Source organism: Oryza glaberrima, chromosome 4 (genome assembly GCF_000147395.1).
Source record: "Oryza glaberrima chromosome 4, OglaRS2, whole genome shotgun sequence".
In the NCBI taxonomy this organism is placed as follows: Eukaryota; Viridiplantae; Streptophyta; class Magnoliopsida; order Poales; family Poaceae; genus Oryza; species Oryza glaberrima.
This window is the reverse complement of record NC_068329.1, coordinates 26,637,507-26,661,638: the sequence shown is the minus strand read 5'-3', so window position 1 is coordinate 26,661,638 and position 24,132 is coordinate 26,637,507. Positions and strand designations below refer to the sequence as shown.

Genomic DNA, 24,132 nt, shown 5'->3' with positions numbered 1-24,132 from the left:
ATCGGCGATTAGGAGTGCGCCTTCTTGCCGAGTGAAGCTGTCTCGCCGTCGCCGCCAGAGCGCACTTCCAAGCAGGGTGCAATGAAGGCCTGAAGGCGGCGGCGGGGTATCGCACAGGTGCGCGCTGAGCAGCGAATACTGTTGGATGAGTTCGTCAACGGCGGCGGCTGGACGGGGCAACGAGCGTGTCATGCTCGGGTCAAGTGAAGAGGTAAACACCACCTTTCATAAACACTGTCATCATCGCCAACCTCCATTGTGGCTACTAGGGAACAAGATGGGGAAGTTGCACATCGCCGGCAAGTGCGACTTCCACCGTTCGCTTGGAGTCGGCGAGGGCTTGGGCATCGTAGCGGCATGCGTGCCTAAGAAGATTCTCTAGTTCGCCGGCATCGAGGACATCTTCACCTTGTCGCAATTGAAGGGGGCGGACAACGCCGACTATCTTCTTATCCAATGGTTAGCGGCTACTTCTCGTAATGATGTTTTCTTCATCATAAGGCGGTGACGTTCAGATCTACCATAGATCATCGTCAGCTTGGCTTCGATTCAAGGTATCGCTTACATCTAAGTCACATCCTTTAGATCCACCCTATGGATTTTGGGCATGCACCTTTTCGGCTTCTCGCGACATTATCTTTGTAGGGGTATCTATAGAAATATGTAGGTATGATGTTCTTTTGTGATTGTGTTAAGTTTGGAAGGTATGGAGGTTCTGTCTCGGAATGATGGGGCAACCAATGCTAGTGGACTTCGTTAAGGTGGTACTCCTGCTTGCTACTAATTCTTTGACTCCGGGGTTAAATCCCTAAGTTTGGCCTTAATTGGTTGTACCTGGCAATGGACGTTCTTCCCTTCTTGAAGGCATTGTTTGGAGTTCACGGAATTTTCCTAGGTGAAAACCAATGGTCTGATCCTAGTTGATTGGAACATGACAATGATGGCGCGTGCACGCCTCGTTTCCTCGTTGAAGGCGATGTTTTAAGGAGGGTCCTTATGATAGTCTAAGTGTTGTTTTAGTGGAGTTAAGAGATGAAGTTTACTTGTGGTTGTAGTTTGCCGCGACATGATTGTAGCAGTTGTGTCGCTATTTTTCTATTTGGCTCAATAACCTTCGAATTACAACTATTACTGCTAGCAAGGATTCGAGTAGGCTTGAGTTTTTGAAATGAAAAAGGAAAGGCAAAAAAAAAAACAACAACGGCTGTGTTTAGTTTGCTCCCTATTCCCAACTTTCCATCACATCATATCATATAAAAACTTTCCTACATACATAAACTTTTAACTTTTTTTTTTCAAACTCTCAACTTTCTTCTAACTTCTAACTTTTTTCAGGAACACACCCAACGTTGTAGTAACATCACTCGGTGCCTACACCTTCCAGAGTAAAAGCTCGCACCAACTGCTGTTCTTCTGGAAATAACAACTACTGGCACGCCGATGCCCCCCACGCTTCCCGACGAGAACAATTCGGTGAAAGTAGTAGCTGTACAAGTTACTACAGCTGACGCCTCTCGTAGGCAGCACTAGCATTTTTTCATTTTTTTTTCGTAGGAAGACGAGAGGATCAGGAGAGGGACGAAGCCGGTGTAGGCGAAGAGATGGCAAAGGAGAACGAGAGCATGAGACCCTACCACAATGAAAAGCCCAATTCTTTCGCCTTTCGGCCTGCAAGGCTTTGCCTTATGGACAGTGAGAACGTCGGATTGTACGAAAAGCCCACGCGATCCGTGTCATCTCTCCCCGGTCCGGACGGCTTTCCTTCCCTGTCACCTCCATCTAACCATCTTTCCACGCACGAAGGCACATCATCACTCCAATTACCTCGCGTGTTAAGAGTTCGATTCCGTCTCCCCTAAGGAAAAGATACGATATTTTGTTTTTTTTCCCTGTAGAAAGTACTGTATCTGTATTGGATTATGAGAGTTGTAGCTAGGATGCCAGATACTAGATTCTGAGTTCTGACGACGGTACAATGTTACTAGAGTTACGGTACTACCGCTAGAGTCGCATGGCAATAGTAATTTATCACTCGCAGCGGTATAGCACCACAGAGACCTGCAGTAAAATCGAGACTTCAATGCACGTCTCCATCATACATGGGGTTTGCTTCGTATCCACAGGGCATAAGGATGAAACAGGTTGCAGCCTGAAAGCTGAAAGATCCATCTAATGAAGAGCTACTGCATTGCTGCAAGTTGTACTGTAGCAAAACGGAATCGGGTTGGATGTTAAGCTCAAACTTCTTCGGGTGACATCTGCTTTCGAAATTCACACGTACTAGAAGACAGGTGAAGTGAGCAGAGCACATGCAGTGACACAAAAAACCGTTTCGTGCTTCGGTAACGATCTCAATCGCGCAAAATAGTCGACCCATTAAGTTTCTTCACTAATCAACAATGTGAAGGTCATCGGTTTTCCTCTTGTGCTGAAAATGGTAGTAGGTCATATGCGTCTACTCTGTGGCAATAAGAAAAGGAAGTCCCCTGAAAGAAAAAGGGCATTTCAATCAGTTTCACAACAGTAGGTAGGCATTCAATCAGTTTCCCAACAACAGTGGTTAAACCAAAATTTACAGAGGAACCGTCTACACAGGTTAAGTTCACACGGCACTTACCAGCCACCTCTCTTAGAAAAATAATCACAATCCAGAGACACAGCAAGAGCAAGTGCAACAGCCCTTTCAGGTAAACTCAGCTGGCGAACAACATGCAGTTCATCGATCTGTGACCATAATTTGTGACATGGATCTCGATCAGGTAAATAGCAGTTAACTAGGCAAGGTAGGCAACAAAAAAATATTCACTCAATGCGTGGCTTGTGAAGTACTAAAATGAGAACAGCACTTACATCTGAAGCGAGACCAAATTTACGGTTTAGTCCTGCATCACCAAATCGAATTGCATACTGGCCAGCATCTGTGAAGAGCTGCAGTGAACCAGAGATACATTCAGTCCTTAAAAGTTCAGTCCCATTTTTTATGCAGGCTAGAAGTAGCAGTGCGCAACAAATGAAACAATGCACTCTGAAAAGATGTGGGGTGTGGCATCTGCCATCAGCTTGCATCAAACTGCACAATATGTGGAGTCACCACAAAGCAAATTCAAAATACTGCACAATGAGCATGTCCTGTATAATTGATGAGTTCTCTAAAAAAAAAACTTCAAGCAATGTAAAAAAGCAACACCATCATATAAATTTGGAAGGGCAGTTCTTACTATCAATCTGTAAATAATGAATCTATATGTATCTGGTTTTTCTTGTCAGATAAGCATGGAATGCCCACCAACATAAAAGAAAAAGCATATTATTTGACAATTCTCTACTAGAAAAGATATTTACCTCAAAACCGATTCCCCTCCAATTACGATCAATCTGGGCTAGTACATTGTCATCCTCATCAGTGAGAGTAAAGGTCCAGTTCCAAAATCCAGGATTCTCGACCACAGCAAATTGCCTATTCCTAAAGAACCCAAAAGGTGGCAGACCAAGCTGTCAGGCAGTAAAGCAATACTAAAAGGTACACAAAGAATTGAGTAATTTGAGTTTAGTCTATGAAACAAGGGAACATAGAGATCAGAAGATTAAATTACCCTAAGTACAGGTCATAAATTCTACGCCAGAGATGCCAACGTCTGTGGACTACGCCTACCTCCTAACCAAATTGAAACCGTGAAACAATGTCAGTACATTCCGTGAAACAATCTGATGGCAACATTCCCATCTAAATAAATTTGTAGAAGCAAGTAAAGAATTTTTGCATACCTTGCCATTCACTTCTGCATAAATGGAACTGTTGATAAGCCAAAATGGCCGTCGAACCTGAATTAAATGGTGTAAGAACATATTTGCAAAGGAGTGCAGTAATAGCTTTATGAAATAGTACCGTAAAGATCTCATTGCCCATAGCATCAGTAATTTCTGCAACAAATGGCCTTCTTGAGCGAAATAGCTGAAACATTAGCAAAATGTTTCTTGTACATCAAAGATAAGGAATGGGTAAATAAACACAAGACCTTTTTGCACAACAGTTACACAAACTTGATACATATTTAGTTTTTATCATCACAATGAAAAGTTATACAACAACCAAGATAATAAGCAACAAATTTTGAAACGATGTAATCAACAAGTCCAGATCAAATAAACAAGCCGAACATGTACAATAGAGAACACTTCTTTTTAAACTACTGCTATTAATAGCTAGTTAAGGTTCTCTAATGAACCTTTATGCTATACCTCAAATCTACCAGATCGATAAAACAAATTATACATAAAGCATTCTGCATGATAACTGGAGGAGTTGATATTTCTCTGAAAGAAGATGTAAAGTATGTTTCCATTAAGTTGAATCAGAACAAAAGCACAGATATAGCCCATCCCCTGCATCCCAGTAATCACTTAACATGGTAACATATTGACATGCTAGATCATTAAAAATGGGAGGGTAAATAGTTTTTGAAAAAAAATTCAAACACCCACAAGTTACAGCCTTGCGCTCCTCTCCAAAGCATTCCCTTCCATATCTCTATTTTCCCAGTCTCTATAGCTAGATACTACTACTCCATGAGTGGAGCATGCCTGACGGCGGACAACCTCCAGCGGCGAGGATGGCACTTGGCCCCATACTGTCACCTTTGTGGGAAGGATGCTGAATCATGTGCCCATATTTTCCATGCTTGCGAGTACACGAGGGCAGTTTGGACGAGGGTCAGGAATCGCCTGGGACTCTCCTGTGTTTCCCCCACGGATGACCTGTTGGATTGGTGGTGTGAAGCGCGCAAATCAGTTCACAAGATGGATCGGAGGACCTTTGATGCCAGGTTATCTTGGTAACATGGATAGTCTGGAAGGAAAGGAATGCGTGTGTGTTTGATGGACGAGCTACTCCAGCGGTTCACCTTTGTGCCACAATTGTCGACAAGTGGGAAACATGGAACGCTGCTGGGTTACTGAGTGCAATCGCTGGCAGCTAATTTGCTGAGGTTTTAGCAGCTGTGCTTGTTTGTTGTCTAAATTAATGTGAAATTTTTCTGTAGCCTAAGCCGTTTCTGGTTTAGGGTCTGTTGTAAAACTTTCTCTCCTTCTTAATACAAAACTTGGCCGGTTTTCTTTTGCCAGCCCGGCGAAAAATTCTACATAACATTGCATGAGTCCCACCACATTATACACATTGTGAAATTTTACATACCACATCACAGCCACCCTAACTGAAAGTTTGTAGCATCGATCATTACAGGAAAACGTGGCAAGAGACTCCTTGCCCAGCAAAGAGAGCAACCAAAAAATCATTCAACACAAAAGAAAAGGAGTCATTACTGGTTCTATAGCTAAAAGAAAGGGATCTGTCTAACCTACTAAAAATCAACAGCTGTTCTTTAGCACTAGGAAGAGAAATGCATAACTCAATAGGACATCATGCATGATATGAGATCATGATAATGTTTTATAAAGAAATAAAATAAAGTCGATGCTGACTAAGGGTGAGTTTGAGGAGAAGAGGGTTGAGAAGATTGGGAAGATACGCAAAACGAGGTGAGTCATTAGCGCATGATTAATTACATATTAACTATTTTAAATTTCAAAAATGGATTAATATGATTTTTTAAAGCAACTTTCCTATAGAAATTTTTTACAAAAAAACACATCGTTTAGTAGTTTGGGATGCGTGCGTGCGGAATACGATATCCTTTCTCACCCTATGTCACCAGAACGAACGCTCCCTAAGCACACTAGTATAAATATCACACTATACATTAGAGCATACAATAATAGTTAATTTGAAAAGTTCAACATATTATGAGATTATGACACTAGTTTAATATTTAGAACATGAAATCATATATGTTCGAACTCAAGTACTGCTACGCAGAGAATTTAAAGAATCAAAATCCTGTCTCTTTTCCACTAAGTTACTTTGAAGTAAAGAACAAGGCCATGAGACATGAGCTACTACGATATTAACTTATTTAGGATAAATTAATCACGAGACATACCTGCCTAAATATGACATTGCTTTTCTCTCGAATGAAACCAACAGGCTGGAAATTCGAGAAAAAATACAAGTCAATAATGAAGCTAAGACAATAAAATAATACAACAATAGAGTAATACAGCAACGGAACCAATGAAAATCTGAGTACACATACTGATTGAGGAAAGAGTGGATCCATTATGATATATCTACTCTCCTGCAGTACGAGTAATAACAGTAAGTGATAACAGGCTGAAAGTCTGAAACAATCAAAAGACATAATTCGAAAACTGGGAGAAAATATCAATGTCCCAAATAAATGTGCATATATTCAGGGAGCGCAGAATGAATTATGTAATTTTGTTGCTGGTAAAATGAATTATGTCACTTCTTTCAGTTTTTTACCCAAGAAATGAAGCACTTATTCAAGTATGAGCTATCCTTCTTGAATCACATGAAAACTGCCGGTTGCTTTATACAGTAACAAAAACAATATAGCAAGGACAATTGAACACATTGAACACAAGTTACTATTTCATTTCCAAACATAGCAAGAGAAGCATCCTAGAGTCGCAACTTCAGTACATGTAAATGACTCACAGATACATTACCTGCTCAAAAGCCAACATGATATTTGCCCATTCTATGTCCCTAGCGATAAGGAGGTTGGCCCTTGAGAGGAGAGGCTTCAGTTTGGCCTACAAACCCACAGGAAAGTACTCTCAGTTAATCAAGTAGCTCTAGATAATGATTACACAAAATTTTAACATGACAAAACAGCTCATGTAGGATAACCATCGATCATTAAATAGAACTGTAAAGAGGTAAATAAACAAATATAGACAATTAACTGATTGGTCAATATCCTCCCATCCCACCTGCCCAAAAAAGTATTCATCTTGTTCGTTAAAAAAAAAGTGTCCATTTTCATCCTATATCATGTACCCTTCAAACCTATCCAGCTATTCTGCAAGACAAATTTACCAGCAATTCCAAAATTGGGGTATAGTAATTCATCATTCACTCTTTCAATCTGACATGCCATAGTTGCAGAACGTATATGGATTCAACGATAGCATCAGCAATCAGACTATGTTGAATGATAGTGCAAAATAACAGTTGAACAGACTATAAACAGATAAATAAACCCCGCTTGCCTCTACGGGCGTGAGGTCCCGGTCGTCGTGCTGGTAGCTCCTCGACGGTGCCTTGGCGAAATCGCCGAACGAATCCGCACCGCTGCCGCCATCGGTGGTCGCGACCGCGCGCCTCCCCCACCGCCGCGCAGCATCCCTCTGCTTCCTCAGCTCCTCGGTCCACAGCTTCCGTAGCCACTCCCGAGGCACCACCGTACCATCGCCGCCCCCGCGGCCGCTCGCGAACCCATTGGATCCCCCGACATGGCTGCCGGTGGTCCTCGCCGTGGCCTTCCCAGCCGCTGCGGCGTGGGAGAGCAGCCGGGGCAGCCACCTCATCAGAGGGAACTGCAGAGGCGGCCAGGCGGGGGAGGTCAAGAGGTTCTAGAGGATTCTAGAAGAGAAGGTTTCGGTGCGGTCGCGGAAATGGGGTTACAGGGCGGTTCCAGTGGGTACTCCAGGTGGTCCTTGGACCACCCTGTAATTTGGCCCAGAACCCCCCCCTCGGCCCAACAAAAAAAAGCCCACTCACTACAGTCAGGCAGAGTGAGACGCACGGCCGCAGTCGTGCCGCTCCTGACTCTCTTCTGTTCACTCCACTTCTGCCGTTCCGCGCCTCCGGCCTCCGCATCCCGACTCTCGTCTCCGGTCCCGTCTCCTCGCTCCTCTCGCTCTGCCGTCCTGTCGCCCGGTGCCAGCGGCCATCGCCTGCAGCCATCGGCCGCCCGGGCCCGGCGGCCAGCAACCACCATTCTGCCCCTGCCATGCCGCGCGGCGGCGGCGGCGGTGCGCCGACGTCAGGTCCCTCCCGTCGACGGCTCTGCTCCAGTGCCCCTTGCTGCCCCTCCGTGACCACCAAGACAGCGAGACCGACGACTACGAGCGCTGTCAAGCGGCACGACCGCACGAGCCCTCGAGCCCCTGCCCCCGGCCAGCCCCTGCCTAGTGCAAAGGTGATTTACATTTACTCATTTCTCATTTCTTGCTTAATGTGAGTAGTCTTTAGTATTTACTTTGAATAGATCGGTCATCTATGAATGAAAAATATGGATGAAAAAATATGAATGAAAACTGAAACTTAGTTTTTTTTTAAGCAATATGTTAGTGAGTACTGAGTAGTCAATACAGTAGTGCTAGTGAAAATTTTTGTTTCTCATTAGTTTGTAGTGAAAATTGCAGTGTGACATGAAAAGGAATGGAGACATTGCATCGCTTTTTCGAAACATGAAGCAAAGGCGAAGAAGTGGGCAGATATAGTGCAAATTGCAGTGAGACATTGAATCTTCTATCTATCTATTGTAAAATATTTGAATTATTGATGTTGTAACTTTCGTAACTTCGAACTTAAAATGTTGGTTTCAATCATTTTGTGATGTTCTAAGATATATTGCTATATTTCAGTTATATTTTCACTGTATTTGACTTGATTTTGTAACATGGTGACAATTTGGAACGCCAAGTAGAACTACCCAACAATAGTTCCTGCAGTCGCCACTTTCCCCGCTCCACGACATTAAGAATGCACTTTTGCCGCAAGTACGGCTTCCGGAGGATTAAGGTGGGCTCATTTTTGACTGGGCTATGTTGGGCCAACTGGGCTGTGGGCCGAACTGCCGTCTTAATGTTTTTTTCCATTTTGCAAAATTGGCCTTTACGGAATGTGCCATACTAATGTCAGTGGCATCGTACCAGACCATCAACATGTCCAAATAAAATAGAGAATTGCACCTATACATATCATTGGAGCAGAACAAAAGTAGAGTCTTTTCACACAAAAATGCATTAGAGTATTAAAAAAAATGTGACTCTCAAAGAGAAAAGAGGTCAAAAATGGAAGAAGGATAAAAGGTATTGAGAGGAGTATGTTGCTATGGGAAGTCGGTGATTTGGAGGATTCGTACTCTGTTGAACAGAAGAATGCGGCTATTTGACCGTGCAAATGCGTTCTGCGTGTCTCAACCCACCGCGAATCCAGCTGAAGCAAGGAGAGCGTGAGACGTCTCCCTTTCCCCTCCAAAACACCTCACGCCTCCTCTTCATCTTGGGTCCAAGCAGGAGGTTGCACGTCTGCGCACAATGTCACAAGGCGAGAGAGCCGTGGAGGTTAACAGTATACGCACCTTGTCAGGAGTGGAATTCTTGGCAACACCATTGTGCTTGTGCATGCAAGCTCCCAGAAGTTATGGAGAGAAACCTAATGGATTCCAGACCCCTCATGATAACTGTCAGATGTGCATAATCCGTAAACTCCACCTGATCAACAGAATATAACAGGTATTGGTTAACTATGTTAAGAAGGTAATATAACTGTACTGGCAATCCATAATTCATGCAAGATTGAATTCACATTGCATCCAATGATGACGGCAAGCACACCACGAGGAATCCATCAAACGAAACAGAAAAGGAGGTTGCACCATTAATAGAAGCACTTAGAACGGCGCTGTTCACATAGCTGCATCATTCTAAGAAATGATTCCATAACCAGATAGGACTCCAGTACCAAAAGATTAATTTAACATAGATGGATAAAAATAATGCAGATTATCTCAGCAGGTGTCATATTGCAAGCAATGCAACCTAAAGCATAAAACAATTGCCTGCTGTGAAAGAATGTTATATAATATCAGTTACTCTATATGGTTCAAATCCCTTGATCCAGAGCTAGATATGAGTCCATCACCTATTAGTAATAATTATTTAGGCAATCTCAGTTTAAACTTCAGAAAATTCTTTGCAGACGAAATATATGCATATTATTAATTCACAATGAAAAAAAAAAGCAAAGTAGTAGTTACCTATAACATCATTAACAGCTACAGCAAAATCTGAAGGTGTGATCGATGCTACATTATTGACATGCAGCCTGCATGCATATCGTGGTCATCTGTCTATTTTACATGCACTTGTAGCTGGATAAACTTACAGTGTCTGATGCTTCACAATTTAAGTCTGAGGGAAGGTGCTGAAACTCAAGGATCAGTACCTTGATGGGTAAAACTGGAAAGATCTAGAACATCTGGAATTAAGCAGACCAAGAAGAGTGCACACTGCACAGCTATATACAAATACAATCAAGTTCAAATTACAGATACTGATATCTACACTACATAATGCAAGATTATGTGCTCTTTGAATACTTGAAGCCTTGTAGGTAGTTGTATGTTTAGTTTCTCAAAGCATAACTGCAGCAGTACAAATCATATAATATGGTAAGAGGCAGAAAGCATGACTTGCATTTCTCAACTTCCTATGGGTGAATAACATCAAAGATGCCAAATTCAAAGGGTGTGAGCTTTCCGTCTTTCTCGGCTATGTCTCTTATAATAACAATAACAATCATATGATAGAACTTCACTTTGACCTTTATTATATGGCCATAAAGACCCTTCAGCAAAATGATTGTTACTGCTATCGGCATTTTCTGTTGTTTTTCTTTTGGAATCAATCTTGTGTGACACCATTGTATTGTTTCATGTCTTGCCACTATAATAGTCTTGGCATAGCACTGGAACTCATGAGTCTTTGAGCCGCAACTTCATGAACATAAGTTCTTTCCATTCAACCGTTGGCTGAGCAAAGATACAGGTATGTTTTTTCCAGTGCTTGCTACTACTGTTTGCAGGATGCGAATCCTAATTAGCATTGGTTTATGTTTCTGTAAATTAGTTGTTAAGTTCTATAGAACTTTCAATCATACTGAATTTACAGTTCTTACTTTTAGTGATCAGCTTATAATAAATGTAAGTATATTTGGCATTGGCAATGATTTCAAGCTACTCAGCATTTTACTGATTAATTAGTAAACTTGGGGTGGTTGAAGCACATTTTATCAAACATCAATATGAATATGATTAGAGGCAAAGAAAGATGGTAAGGAGTTTGTTAGGTCTGCAACAAGCAAAGTTGCTTCATGTCTCATAAATCATGCTATATGCAACTTCTCTACACGGAATAAACAGACAGACAGATTGCGTAGCTTAAACTCCACGGCTCCATCTTCCCTTGAAACAACCAAAACAGCTAAGCCAACTGAAAATTTTCATGTCCGATTGAATTATATCCACTGCTTCATTCATGTTGAGTAGCCCTGTTTCTCTTAATATGTGCATTGCAAGTAATTTCTATTTTAGGACTAGATTAGCACCCATCTAAGATGCTATTTGTCCTTCATTTTCATCCTGTCCTTGATTCTTCTGCTCATATGTTTTTTTACTTGTGTTGGTTTTAGATTTGGAGCGAAGGTGCCTAGCACTGTTTTGCCAAAATGATTGTTGGGGCTGGTTACTTTGAGGATTCCCACGATCAAAGTCTCATGGCAGGATCTTTGATCCATGACTCAAATCAAGCTCCTGCAAGCAGTGAAAACACAAGCATTGATTTGCAGAAATTCAAAGTGCACCCGTACTCAACAGAAGCACTCTCGAATACGGCCAATCTAGCTGAAGCTGCAAGAGCAATTAACCACCTTCAACATCAACTGGAAATTGATTTGGAGCAAGAGGTTCCCCCAGTAGAAACTGCAAACTGGGATCCAGCTATCTGCACTATACCAGATCATATCATCAACCATCAGTTTAGCGAAGATCCACAAAACATATTGGTGGAGCAACAGATCCAGCAGTATGATTCTGCACTTTATCCAAATGGTGTCTACACACCTGCACCAGATCTCCTTAATCTTATGCAGTGCACAATGGCTCCAGCATTCCCGGCAACGACATCCGTATTCGGTGACACAACACTGAATGGTACTAACTATTTGGATCTTAACGGTGAACTTACAGGAGTAGCAGCGGTTCCAGACAGTGGGAGTGGGTTGATGTTTGCTAGTGATTCAGCTCTCCAGTTAGGGTACCATGGTACTCAATCTCATCTAATAAAGGATATCTGCCATTCGTTGCCCCAAAATTATGGGTTGTTTCCCAGTGAGGACGAACGAGATGTGATTATTGGTGTTGGAAGTGGAGATCTTTTTCAGGAGATAGATGACAGGCAGTTTGATAGTGTACTTGAATGCAGGAGAGGGAAGGGTGAGTTCGGAAAGGGCAAGGGAAAAGCTAATTTTGCAACTGAGAGAGAGAGGCGGGAGCAGCTAAATGTGAAGTTCAGGACCCTAAGAATGCTCTTCCCAAATCCTACCAAGGTTAGTCTTATTCATCATCTTGCAAGTTATTAGTTGTTTAGGCTGTAAATAACTTGGTGATTCTCACATGAACAGACAACCACTCAGATTTTCAATAATATTTCCATTTGTTGCTCATGCTCTGAAGATAATCAAAATTTTAAATATCCTCATCCATTTATTCTCAGAGAACTAATGATTCAAAAACTGCCAACACCAATATAGCTCCGGTTTAGCAAATCTCTGTTTTTTTACAGATCACAAATACCTAACAGTAAATTTATAAGTCTGTGTATTCATCTAACTGGTATAAATTTTGAAATTATCTGTCCAATATTTCTTCAAGTTGCGTTACCACATTTTGATGCATATGTGTATGGAATATGCTGTTTGATATATCACTCAACATGATTGTTTTTTGAAAAATAGTTCATCAGTATGATGTTCTTTACTGATAACAGTGCCATGTTATTAAGGGTTGTTTTGGTTTTAAGCCAAATTATGCCCTACCAAATTGTTGGCATTCTGAAAAGTTATTTGGCAAAGTTTGGCTTGCCACCAAAGTTGGTCTAAGTTTTGGCACTACCAATATATTGGCATGGTAGCGAACCAAAACACCCCTAATTGTGTTCATCCTAACCAAGTGAGTTAGCCCTTCTAGTTAGCTAGGAGAAAGCAATAGAAGCATTCAGTTCGATATTTCCTATGTTCCTTGCCTTTTTTGTGTTAGCACATTCCACAATGTTATCATCCTCATGATGTTACCCTTCAACAAGATTGTAGCACTTAAATATCTTGGTTGTGGCACTAATGTGTTACAAACTGTGCTCTAGAATGACAGGGCCTCAATAGTAGGTGATGCCATTGAGTATATAGATGAGCTCAATCGAACAGTGAAGGAGCTGAAGATCCTGGTGGAACAGAAGAGACATGGAAATAACAGGAGAAAGGTGTTAAAGTTGGATCAAGAGGCAGCCGCTGATGGCGAGAGCTCATCGATGAGGCCAGTGAGGGATGATCAAGACAATCAGCTCCATGGAGCCATAAGGAGCTCATGGGTTCAGAGGAGGTCAAAGGAATGCCACGTTGATGTCCGCATAGTGGATGATGAAGTAAACATCAAGCTCACTGAAAAGAAGAAGGCCAACTCTCTGCTTCATGCAGCAAAGGTTCTAGATGAGTTCCAGCTCGAGCTTATCCATGTAGTGGGTGGGATTATAGGTGATCACCATATATTCATGTTCAACACTAAGGTAAGTAACAATTCAGTTTACTTAAAGTAGAATCAAAGATTCTTTTTGTCCCATTACACATGTTAGCATCGATAGTAACGATTCATCATCCATGGCAACTCAGGTATCAGAAGGTTCGGCCGTTTATGCATGTGCAGTGGCAAAGAGGCTCCTTCAAGCAGTGGACGTGCAACACCAGGCCCTCGACATATTCAACTAATCTTTAGCAACAGTACTGATTATCTGAACAATGTCCTAGATTTTCAGTTACCTTGCTGAGCAAACTTATTTGACCAGGATTGGAGAGAATTTTATCTTTAGCACTAGCTACCTAGCAAAACTTCTTAACAATTTGGCCATGTAACGGCTTGCTGCTGTCCGGTTGTACACCTTAACTAGCCTGACTAGGAAAGCTTTGATGCTTGTCTTGTGTATTTGATCGTGTTATCTCAATCTGGTCACTGCATTTGGATTTATTTCATATGTTAGCTGTGCCAGTTAAAAAAAAGAGTAAATTTCACTTTGGGCCACCTTTTGTTACCTATGTTTCACTTTGGACCACCCTTTAAGCAATATTTTCATTTTGGACTGGGTAAACTTACATTTGTTTCACTTTGGACCACCCAACTCTCTTCTCAAGCATATGAACGATCTCGATTACGCCGTCTCCTACTCGTCAATGAATTGCCACAGCTATATGTAAGACTATTTCTTCGACATATTACAAGTTGGATGTAGATGGATAAAAGAGTGAGGGTGGTCCAATGTGAAACAAAGGTAAAAATACCCGGTCCAAAGTGAAAACATTGGTCCTAAGGTGGTCCAAAGCGAAACATCAGTAATAAAAGGTGGGCCAAAGTAAAATTAACTCTAAAAAAAACGTAGCTGCACAAGTTGATTTATGCATGTTTTGTTGAGTAGCTTAGGTGGTAGTATCACACTCAAAAGGTACGACACGAATAAGCATAAAATGGGTAAATCCTAATGAGTGCAGTTTTTTGGCTCAATCAGTTGATGAATAGTTTACCGGCCCACTGCACTATCACAATGATGGTGGGCAGAAAATAGAAATGTGTCCTAACAGGATCATGTCTAAAAGTTGCATAATAATCAGGATCCATATTTTCCAAATGCAAAAGGCGTATGACAAGATTGCAGGTTTGCACAGTGAGCAAGATGGGAAGCATTTAGGTTTTTATCATATCCTTACCTTCATAGCTCACGAAATGCCCATCTCCTTCATCTCTGTGATAAACTGCTAACGGTATTGTAGACCCACTCTATGTTCTGCTCGAGTCGCGCAATTCCACGAACACCTCGCAGGCACCACAACCCCAGCTCTCGTAACAGCCTACGAACAGATCGTGGACACGCATAATGGAATCAGCACGAGATGCCATGCCATTGCGACCCGCAAGAAGTCGCCTGGACTGGACTAGACATTCCCAACCACCTGCTCAGAAATCACAAAAAAAAACAAGAGTTAATTGCACTTTGGACTAGGAAAATTTACCAAAGTTTTACTTTGGACAAGGGGTGAAGTTATATTTTCACTTTGGACTAGATAAATTTACAAAAGTTTTAAATTGGACCACCCTTCTTCTCCATCTCCTTTCTTTCCCTTCTTTTCTCTATTAAGCAGCTGCGCCATGGATCTGAGGGATGATCAAGCAAAGCACCAGGATTCCTTCTCTATGTGCTCTGTTCCCCAGCTTGAAGAACCATCAAAATCAAGACTGGTTTTAGCTGGTTGCTGTACCTGTCTCCCGCAAGCTCGATGCAATGATTTGTTCTAAGCTCACATGAACTTTTACGGGGAAAAAAGGTTGAAGTCAAGCAGCTAAATCAATGAGTAAATAAATCAAGATCAGATGGAATATTAATTGGTTTGTTGTGTTGCGGGTAAGCCCGCCAATGAAATCAAGAAGTGGCAAACAAAATAGTGGCCCAATGTGCAGTAGAAGGTAAGAAAACCTGAACCAAAGTGAAAATGTTAGATATAACCTAGTCCAAAATGAAACACAGGCAATAATAATCGGCCCAAAGTGCAATTCACTCAAAAAAACAGTTACCAGTGATATCTGCGGCAGTCAAGGCTGCTGCCGTCGCTCTGACAGCTCCTCCCGCATCACCCGGGTTGGGCGAGAAGCCGCTGCTCGCTTGCTCGAGAGCAGACTGGAGTGGGGCTCGGTAGGACGAGAACAGCCATGGAATCAGGGAAGCGCGCGTGCTCGCGAGCGGTGCGGGTACTTGGTTACTGACAACGCCGTGGGAAGCCAAGCGGAGGAAGAACTGACTTACGTCGCCCGTAGCAGTCGAGTAGTTCCTCCATCCAAAATGTAAAGATTTACCCTGTGTTCTTATCCCCTCTTTCCCAACTCATTTCCCTCGTTTTCCGCGCGTACACTTTTCAAACGGCTAAACGGTATATTTTTTTAAAAAATATATATATAAAAGTTGCTTTTAAAATTCATATTAATCATTTTTAAGTTATTTTGGGCTAATACTTAATTAATCTCACTATAATTGTGCTTTGTTTTCCGTGTCGGGATGAACGCAGCCTTAGGGTGGATGACATGTAATGTGAAACAATTTTAATACATAATAGATTTTAGGTGGGTGTAGGACATTTCAATCTTGGGTAAATTATGGCGCTGCTAATTTGTAAGAGAGAATTGTATCAATTCAAATAGATACACTATTAAAATCACCAAATAATTGGTTGGGTAAAATTTGGCACCACACCAAACAATTCCCTTACATTGACACATTTATTTTAGCGCATGAGCTTGTGTGTGGTGTGTGCAAATAAGTTAAAACATATTGCTTGTCGTATTAAAGTAGTAACAAAACCTCTGCATTGCAACAGTCTAGGGCCATATGTGGGATGAGCTAGGTTGGGATGCAATGTGAGAAGAAGCGGATGAGCGGATGGGTGTGTGGAACGAAGATCCACTAATATAATGTCACTATCATTACATGCATTGATATGTGGGTTGTACCTTTCTATTACCCCACACGTCAGTGTCTATAGTGGTAGTACCATTATGAGTGTGGTGTGGGGAGGGGCAAATTGTTCGGTTCCTCAGTTTCTCGAGCGCTACGCTCAAGCGATGGAAGGAGATGACGGAAGAATGACAAATCTGTTTTTACAGTAGTAGAGATACTAATGGTAGGAGTACACCTAACATTCTACCATGATGTGCAATTTACCTTGAAAAATGTGAGGAAAAACTAGGAAAAACACAAACATAGCATATGTGCTTTGTGTCTTGAGTTACATTTTGAGCAATTCCATGAGTTTGTTAATGTTATTATTACACTTGGACTCTCTAAAACCCCATAACAAGATATAACATGTATATACTTTTAAAAACATATTTGACTGTGTGTCTTTTTCAAAAAATTTTAAGTAATTATTAATTTTTTCTATCATTTGATTCATTGCTAATTATACTACTACTACTCAAATTTTTAAACAACATTCACAAAAAGTTTTCAAATAAGATAGATAGTCAAACATGTTTAAAAAAGTCAATGGTGTCAAATATTTAGGGACGGAGGGAGTATAATGTAAAACCGACTTGAAAATATTTTACCACGTAAGAGAAAACGAAAACCAGAACGAAACAAGGAACCATTACCTTCTTTTAAGATCAATAATATCATGTGGGAATATTGCTTTTCCATGTACTGCTAAACTTTTCTTTGAGAGGTGAACTGCTAAACTTGATATACGCAATCATCTAATGGTGTGGGTACATGTACCATGTATGCTACTACTTTTTCATACCCGTAGAAAAGTACTCCTTTCTCATTTTCTTTTATTTTCTTTTTGTCTTCAGAAGAGAGAGACAAGAACTACCCCCGGTAATGGAATCCGTGTCTCCGCCGGCCCATGTATTCTTTTGGGCCCGAGCCTGCAGTTATTTCGCTCGCCCCACGCGTTGGACCACCAAAACCACCCGCACAAACCAACCCGGAAAAAGAAAACGCCCCCGTCTATTTCCCTTCGGTTTTATACTTTTTCGCCCTAATTTCTTCTGCGCTTTGCTCGGGCGAAAAAAAAAAGAGAGAAAAAGGTGGGAAAAATATAATTCGGGAGGCGCCGGAACACGTCCACTTCGTCGGCGGCGACCGCCTCGGAGCATACCGGCGGCGAGGGGGGGGGGGGGGGGAGGAGAAAGCTCCCCGAGGAGGAAGAAGGCCGAAGCTGCGTCAGGTCGCCGGAACCCTAGGATTCCCCGGCGGAGGTGGAGGCGCGGAGAGGGGGCGTCCTCCAGATGCGGCCGTCCGGGATTTGAATGGGGGGCAGATCTCCGGGGCGAAGGAGGCTTCTAGAAGCGGGCTGAGTTGAAAACCTAGGGTTAGGTTTGGAGCTTTCGTGCTTGGTAACCGGGATGGGTCGGAGCTCGGGAGGTGGAGGAGGAGGAGGAGGAGGAGAAGGGGAGGGGTGTGGGGAGGCGGAAACCGGCATCACCGATTGCTCGCCGGGGATCATCGTGTGGGTGCGGCGACGGAACGGGTCATGGTGGCCAGGGAGGATACTCGGGCCCGACGAGCTCCCGGCGTCTCAGGTAATGTCGCCGAAGACAGGAACTCCGGTCAAGCTCCTCGGCCGTGAGGACGCAAGCGTGTGAGTTTCTCCCTTTTCCCTCAAATTTAATTATGTACTCTGTTACTTAGTTCTATAATTCATCTGCTCGGTTAGTGTCCCTTCACAATCGCTTGGTCAGGATTGAATGTTCTGTAGATTGGATTGGGAGTTGTTTGCTCAAGGAGCAATTAGGGAATATATTTAGTTGGTTGCGGCTGCAAATACCATCAGAACAACAATGGAGTATTTAACAAGAGCCATCAACCTTTTGTTTCATATGAATTCCCTCTGTTCTTGTTAAATAAGTCACCCGTCAATTGCCTATACACTTGGAAAGCTAAACTATGTTAGACAATCTACCATCTAGAGGAGATCATTCCTGAACCCAATATGGTGCTATTGATAAGCTGCCTCTATTGATGTACTCATTGTTACTTGTTCTGAGGTGTACATCTTGCTTGTTATATTGGAAGAATGAATTTAATTCACAGGGATATAATATTTTGCAATTTTTGAATATGAAATTATATGCACGTTCTTGTGATGTGAGAAGGTTAAATTCCTTTGTGGGATGCACATTTAATTTCTGGTTGCTAATTTTACTGAAGAATGAGAGTAGGTTGTGATGTCTTGGGTTTTCATAAGCAGGGTGTAAATTTTTATAGTACAATAAACATGCGTGCTGCTCATTCGGTCATGTGGGATTGAAACAAGTGATGCTGGCAATTCAGGTGCAGACCAGCTTTTGGTTCTGTAGATTATTTTCTCAACTTAAATAGATCATGTATTGTGATGATGTTTTTTATGGTGTTTTGTGGAGACATGTGAATACAATATTATGATGTTATCATGTGTTCAACAGAGCTTAAAAAATACTCACAAACTGGATTCTCGTGGTTATACAGTTTAAATAAGTTATAAGCATGTTTCAGATTTGCTATGATGTTTTTGCGTTACCATTTCTATTAAATGTACTGAGAAAGCCAATTTTGTAGGTGTTTGTTTTGTATTATGGAAGTTATAACAGAATGATATGAATAGCTTACGACATACGGATATCTACTTATGTTTCCTTAAGTTTATTACTGAGTTAGTGTTTTGTCTTTTAGCTGCCACAATGGAATGAAATGTTGCTGAAAGAGAATCTCGAATATATTCAATGGAAATTAAAGTCTAAAGAAAAAAGTAGTTCATGCCCTGATTGGATTCTCCCATACCAGTCTGTGGAAATTGAAATGTTAACATGCATAAAATAAATTTGGCATTATTTAAGAATTCCAAGTTTGATTTTTAATGGGTATATTGGGTGCTGTGCTCTGATTGGATTTGCTAACTTTTGTGCTGACTAACTTTCTATATAAGTTACATTATTCAATATTGTCCTTAAGGATTTATTTTTTCTAGCTTGCCTGTGACTGTTGAAATGGAAGGGAGTCTTAACGTTATACTATATTTACCGCCCCAAATATCTAATCAGTTCTCCACCCACAAGACCACAACTAAACAGTAATGCCCATTGTCCATCATGTTGGAGAATGATGTTTTCTTTTATTTGAACACCCATTAACTTTCACTCGCCCATCATGTCAGTTGCACTATTTGAACACCCATTAAAATTTCATATCTTGATCTCAAGCTACATTTTATTTCATTCATGGTGATAGCAAGAAATACCCAAGTATCTGGTGAATTGTCTGGCATTGATTTGGGTTTCTACAACACTTACAGCTTGAACTTTGTTTATTTGCATTTAAATGTCTTGTGTAGTGATCCATTTCTTCATTTGTTTCCCTTCTTTTGCAGCGATTGGTATAACCTTGAGAAATCAAAGCGTGTCAAGGCATTCAGGTGTGGAGAGTTTGATGCTTGTATTGAGAAGGCATTGACTTCTCGAGGTACTCCTGTAAAGAGAAGAGAAAAATATGCTCGCAGAGAAGATGCTATTCTTCATGCTCTTGAATTGGAGAGAAAGCAGCTTGCATCAAAATACCAGAATCAAGGCTTCAGGAGTGATGACATCTCTAGTGTCCATTTTGCTGATATGAGGAGAGAGTTTGATAACTCTTCTACAGAATATTACTCAAGGAACAATACACAAAAACCTCAGTTTCCTTTAGGAAACTCAGCAAGTCAACATTGCAAAGATCTCAGCAGTACTCGTTACAAAAGCAAAAAGAGTAAAAAAAGAAAAGGAGATAGCTCAAATCTCCCTGGGAAGACAAAAGGGCTTGAGCAGAACTTTCCGTATGCTGATTCAAAAAGAGACTTTTCAGAATCTCTTGCTTTGGAAGGTGCAGAAAATACTCTCAGTAATCGGAACAACGGATCTCATTTAGGACATATGCAAGCAGGACCAAATCTAGGAAGTGATGGAAAAAATACACCCCTCAGAAAGAAAATATCAGAGGAAAGTGTTTTTGAAGAGTCTCTTGTCAAAAAACATGACAGATGTCGACCACTTGCTCAAGTTGTGCAGAGTAGTTTGAAATTGCCTCATTCCTTTCAGCGTGATGATGATCCTGGCCCTGTTTTAATTGAAGAAGGGAATGACCCTCTGACTACTATATATCAGGCCCAACAGGGCTGGTCGACATACGTGCCTAATGATTCTGGAGAAACTAATAACCATGGAGATATACCTCCTACACAAATCACTTCAACGGGAGCACATTTTGAGACCGAAGGCTACCTCAAGCAGCCTGATTCGTTTTCTGCAGAGCAAAAAATTTCGGAGTTTGCTGAGAAGCAAAGATCTGATTCTTGTGAGAGGGAATGTTCAGAAACTGAGACAGAAGATGATGCTGAACTTTTGCAAAGTAGGTGCCTCCATTTATCCCTGCCTTTCCTTTAAATGTTTTATCTGCAGACACAAATATAACAACAGTTATGTGTTGAATATTGATTCCTAATTTTTTTAGAGGATAGATCAATTTGCATTGACTGGTTCTGTAAGAAAGCCAACATAATTGATTCCTAATCATACCATATAATTTCCTTATAGAATCAATTACTTTGTGGGTCATGTTCTATGCATGATGATAGAACTTCATTGTTGAAAGAAGAGTAAATTTCAGAAAACTGCAACTTTAGTGACAAATGTATCAGTTTGCTGCAACTTTAGCAACATGTTTCAGTTTGCTGCAACAATAGCACGGGGAATTATCACAAAACTGCAACTTTTATGTTATATGCTGCTACAGTTGTCACATATATGTACTGTAGCAGCATATAACGTAAAAGTTGCAGTTTTGTGATAATTTTCCACGCTATTGTTGCAGCAAACTGAAACATGTCGCTAATGTTGCAGCAAGCTGATAGTTTTGTCACTAAAGTTGCAGTTTTCTGAAATTTACTCTTGAAAGAATTGTGTACAATAATGCTTTCTATCTTGCTGCACAGTTTCGTGTACTTTTTTCATGTTTTACTCCAATCAGAAAAAATGAATTTGAGTGACACAGTTCTGAAAATACATGTTGGCCTTTAATTTCTATCTATAGAATATTTATGAATTCAAAATCACCTGGACAAATTTACATGTATTATTTTTCAATGCTCATTCTATACAAAGGTATCAAAAGCTAAAGTTTAACATGTTTGACTGCATGTCTCTCAAAACATGGCTCTTTGTTGACTGGAAACATGATATTCGATTCCAATGCTTTGCTTTTGTTGATACCTTGTGATAATATCATTGACAGGATATGCTAAGAGGCAATCCCCGGGGTCAGATGCATGCGATCCTTACTCCATTCAGGCTTCTAAAAAGTCAAGGCATGTGGATGGTGATGTTGCAGATGATATGGTGGCCTTCTCTACTGGTATTCCTCAACAAAATGTCTTAAAGGATGAGGATGGTTCATCTGAGCTAGGTGTATCCCAGTGGCATATGAAAGGTAAACGCAACCAACGTAGTGCATTGAAGAGGCCTATGGGTAAGACAGATGGAAATATATCGTTAGACAGATCTAATAGTTCACTGAAAGGGTCATTGTATAGGGTCAACGAAAGTAATCCGAATATGGAGAGTACTGGTGCATCCAGCCATCAGTATTTTGGTCGAAGTTTTTATCAGACCCAAGAGTTGGATTATGATTACGATGATGCAGATCTAACCAATAAAGCTAGGGGCCATGCAGAAGTTAGATATTATGGTAAAGACTACCCCCCATCTTTGACACCTACAAGGGATCTTGAACAGAGTTACACTTCTTTCAACAACACTGAAACTTATTGCAAGACTTCTCCACCAAATAAGAATGGAGATCAGATGTCTTCTCTTGGTAGGAAAGCATGCTTGGAAGGAGCTTCATTGTACCGACAAAATTATTCCTCCCAACTTGGTTACATGGGCCCAATGCTATTTAATGTTGACCTGAATGTACAGGCTGGCTACCAAGGGGAGCATGTTCCATTGGTTTCTTTGATGAGCAGACTGAATGGCAAAGCAATAGTTGGGCATCCTATCCAAATTGAAATACTTGAAGATGGTTCAACTGACCACCTTGTTTTGGCCAGTGATGATTTTCTGGAACATAGCACCTCTGCATCACCTGCTTGGCGTACAGGCAGAAGGACTGCTATGCCAAGAATTCCACGCTCTAATTCAACACGGGTGACCTTGGATGATGGTGACGATGAGGGCCTGTGGGATATGAATCCGCCCTTTAGTAGATCCTCCACCCCCTTCAATCAGCAGTTTAGGCTTTCAAAACGAAGCAACACCAGTTTTAGGAGCCCATTGTCACATAGATCTCACAAGAAGCCCTCTAATTCCAAAAAAGGAAGCTCATCAAGTCAGAAAGTCAGAGCCCTTTCTTCCATTTCAATTGGAAAAAGGTATCACAGAGAAGGTCGTCAAGCAAAGCTGCACAATATTTTGGGTGATTTGATCAAACCAGAGGGAGCAATTCCACTTGTCACGTGTGTTCCTGCAAAGGTCGTCTTCAGTAGGATAATGGAAGCTGTTGGGAGGCCATCTCTTTCTATCGCTCACCGTGCCAGAGTGGCTAGTCCTGCCATACGGGATGCACAGCGTTAGCTTGCTATGGTTGGCATTGTTTGATCTGGTTCAGACTTTGCAACTTTTATATGTACATTCTCTGGCGTTGCTGTGGCATACTGTTCATACATCAAACGTGCTCATCTCTGACTGCAGTGGATGACGTAAAGATTGAGAACCATTAGTTGTATTCCATTCCAAATGCCATATCTTGATTAGGCAATCTGATGGATACCTTCTCCGGAGAATAGCCAACCACCTCCCTGAAGTAGCTTGTTCGCAGAGCAATAAGAATGGTGACCACTACTTGGATTGGCTGTCTCCTGTACTGTAAAGTACTAACTTCAGCATTTTATACCATGTCTGTTTAGTTGAACTTTTACATACATAGCCAACAATCAATAGGTTGTCATGTATATTGCTACACCTATATTCAGATGTACTAGTTATTTACTGTTTAGAGGAACCTGTTTCACCTTTATGTTCAGAAGCACATATGTAGGTAGTTGATGTAACATATCAGAACAGGTACACCAAATGATGTAAACAGTCTATCTTCGCTGTTAACCGTCGTATCACAGTATATGTCAATAACCAGATTTGGTAGTTCTGAAAACTTCTACAGTGTGTTATATATGGCATTCTTTGTGTCAAGAACAGATCTAGGATTGTGATATACTTCGCATACATCTTCATACATTTACATTACCAAAGTTATTATTTGACTGCTTGTTCTACTGCAGCGCATAATCAGCTCTCCATTTCGTGGATACTTTTTAGAGAGCCAATTTATGTCCTGTATTTTAGCATTGAATGTTGATCACATATATGAGAAAACTGAATCACTTTTTTGCTACTCACTGAACCATATTTGCTCTCCTTCCATGTCCTGTGTTGGCGTTGATCTGTATTTTAGCATTCATCAGATAAACAAGAAGACGAGCACACACGAGCATGCCCTGTGGCCCTGTCTATAAGCATTGAATCATTTCAATTGATCACATGTAAATGAGCAAATTACTCTGCTAATTAACTATTCAGCAATCAGCTGGAACCTGTCAGAAGAACA

The 24,132-nt window shown here is 41.2% G+C and overlaps 3 protein-coding genes across 3 annotated transcripts; 2 read left to right on the top strand and 1 right to left on the bottom strand.

The window, feature by feature from the left end:
• Nucleotides 1–2,094: 2,094 nt before the first annotated feature.
• Nucleotides 2,095–7,449, bottom strand: LOC127769490 (altered inheritance rate of mitochondria protein 25-like). Its single transcript, XM_052295078.1, has 11 exons — nt 7,132–7,449; nt 6,586–6,672; nt 6,150–6,191; nt 5,997–6,041; nt 3,887–3,952; nt 3,766–3,822; nt 3,594–3,655; nt 3,343–3,463; nt 2,851–2,928; nt 2,618–2,724; nt 2,095–2,486 (listed from the first exon to the last, which is right to left on the bottom strand). The coding sequence occupies exons 1-11, from the start codon at nt 7,447–7,449 to the stop codon at nt 2,456–2,458; spliced, it is 1,014 nt and encodes a 337-aa protein (XP_052151038.1). The 3' UTR covers nt 2,095–2,455.
• A 3,892-nt stretch (nt 7,450–11,341) lies between these two features.
• LOC127769489 (transcription factor EAT1) lies at nt 11,342–13,739 on the top strand. The gene is made up of 3 exons (XM_052295077.1): nt 11,342–12,256; nt 13,069–13,488; nt 13,592–13,739. Exons 1-3 carry the CDS (start codon nt 11,378–11,380, stop codon nt 13,685–13,687), a joined length of 1,395 nt encoding a protein of 464 aa, XP_052151037.1. The 5' UTR covers nt 11,342–11,377; the 3' UTR covers nt 13,688–13,739.
• A 3,764-nt stretch (nt 13,740–17,503) lies between these two features.
• LOC127769847 (uncharacterized protein At1g51745-like) lies at nt 17,504–23,681 on the top strand. Its single transcript, XM_052295507.1, has 3 exons — nt 17,504–18,103; nt 19,868–20,880; nt 21,763–23,681. Exons 1-3 carry the CDS (start codon nt 17,868–17,870, stop codon nt 23,100–23,102), a joined length of 2,589 nt encoding a protein of 862 aa, XP_052151467.1. The 5' UTR covers nt 17,504–17,867; the 3' UTR covers nt 23,103–23,681.
• The last annotated feature ends 451 nt before the right edge of the window (nt 23,682–24,132 follow it).

What these genes read in the sequence shown, in the direction of transcription:
- LOC127769847 (XM_052295507.1), top strand. Translation starts at nt 17,868, where the DNA reads ATGGGTCGGAGCTCGGGAGGTGGAGGAGGAGGAGGAGGAGGAGAAGGG. An exon ending in GGCCGTGAGGACGCAAGCGT is followed by an intron (nt 18,104 to 19,867) that starts GTGAGTTTCTCC and finishes CTTCTTTTGCAG; the next exon opens with CGATTGGTATAACCTTGAGA. An exon ending in TGATGCTGAACTTTTGCAAA is followed by an intron (nt 20,881 to 21,762) that starts GTAGGTGCCTCC and finishes TATCATTGACAG; the next exon opens with GATATGCTAAGAGGCAATCC.
- LOC127769489 (XM_052295077.1), top strand. Translation starts at nt 11,378, where the DNA reads ATGATTGTTGGGGCTGGTTACTTTGAGGATTCCCACGATCAAAGTCTC. An exon ending in TCTTCCCAAATCCTACCAAG is followed by an intron (nt 12,257 to 13,068) that starts GTTAGTCTTATT and finishes ACTGTGCTCTAG; the next exon opens with AATGACAGGGCCTCAATAGT. An exon ending in TATTCATGTTCAACACTAAG is followed by an intron (nt 13,489 to 13,591) that starts GTAAGTAACAAT and finishes ATGGCAACTCAG; the next exon opens with GTATCAGAAGGTTCGGCCGT.
- LOC127769490 (XM_052295078.1), bottom strand. Translation starts at nt 7,449, where the DNA reads ATGAGGTGGCTGCCCCGGCTGCTCTCCCACGCCGCAGCGGCTGGGAAG. An exon ending in TGGGCAATGAGATCTTTACG is followed by an intron (nt 3,823 to 3,886) that starts GTACTATTTCAT and finishes CATTTAATTCAG; the next exon opens with GTTCGACGGCCATTTTGGCT. An exon ending in ATGCAGAAGTGAATGGCAAG is followed by an intron (nt 3,656 to 3,765) that starts GTATGCAAAAAT and finishes CAATTTGGTTAG; the next exon opens with GAGGTAGGCGTAGTCCACAG.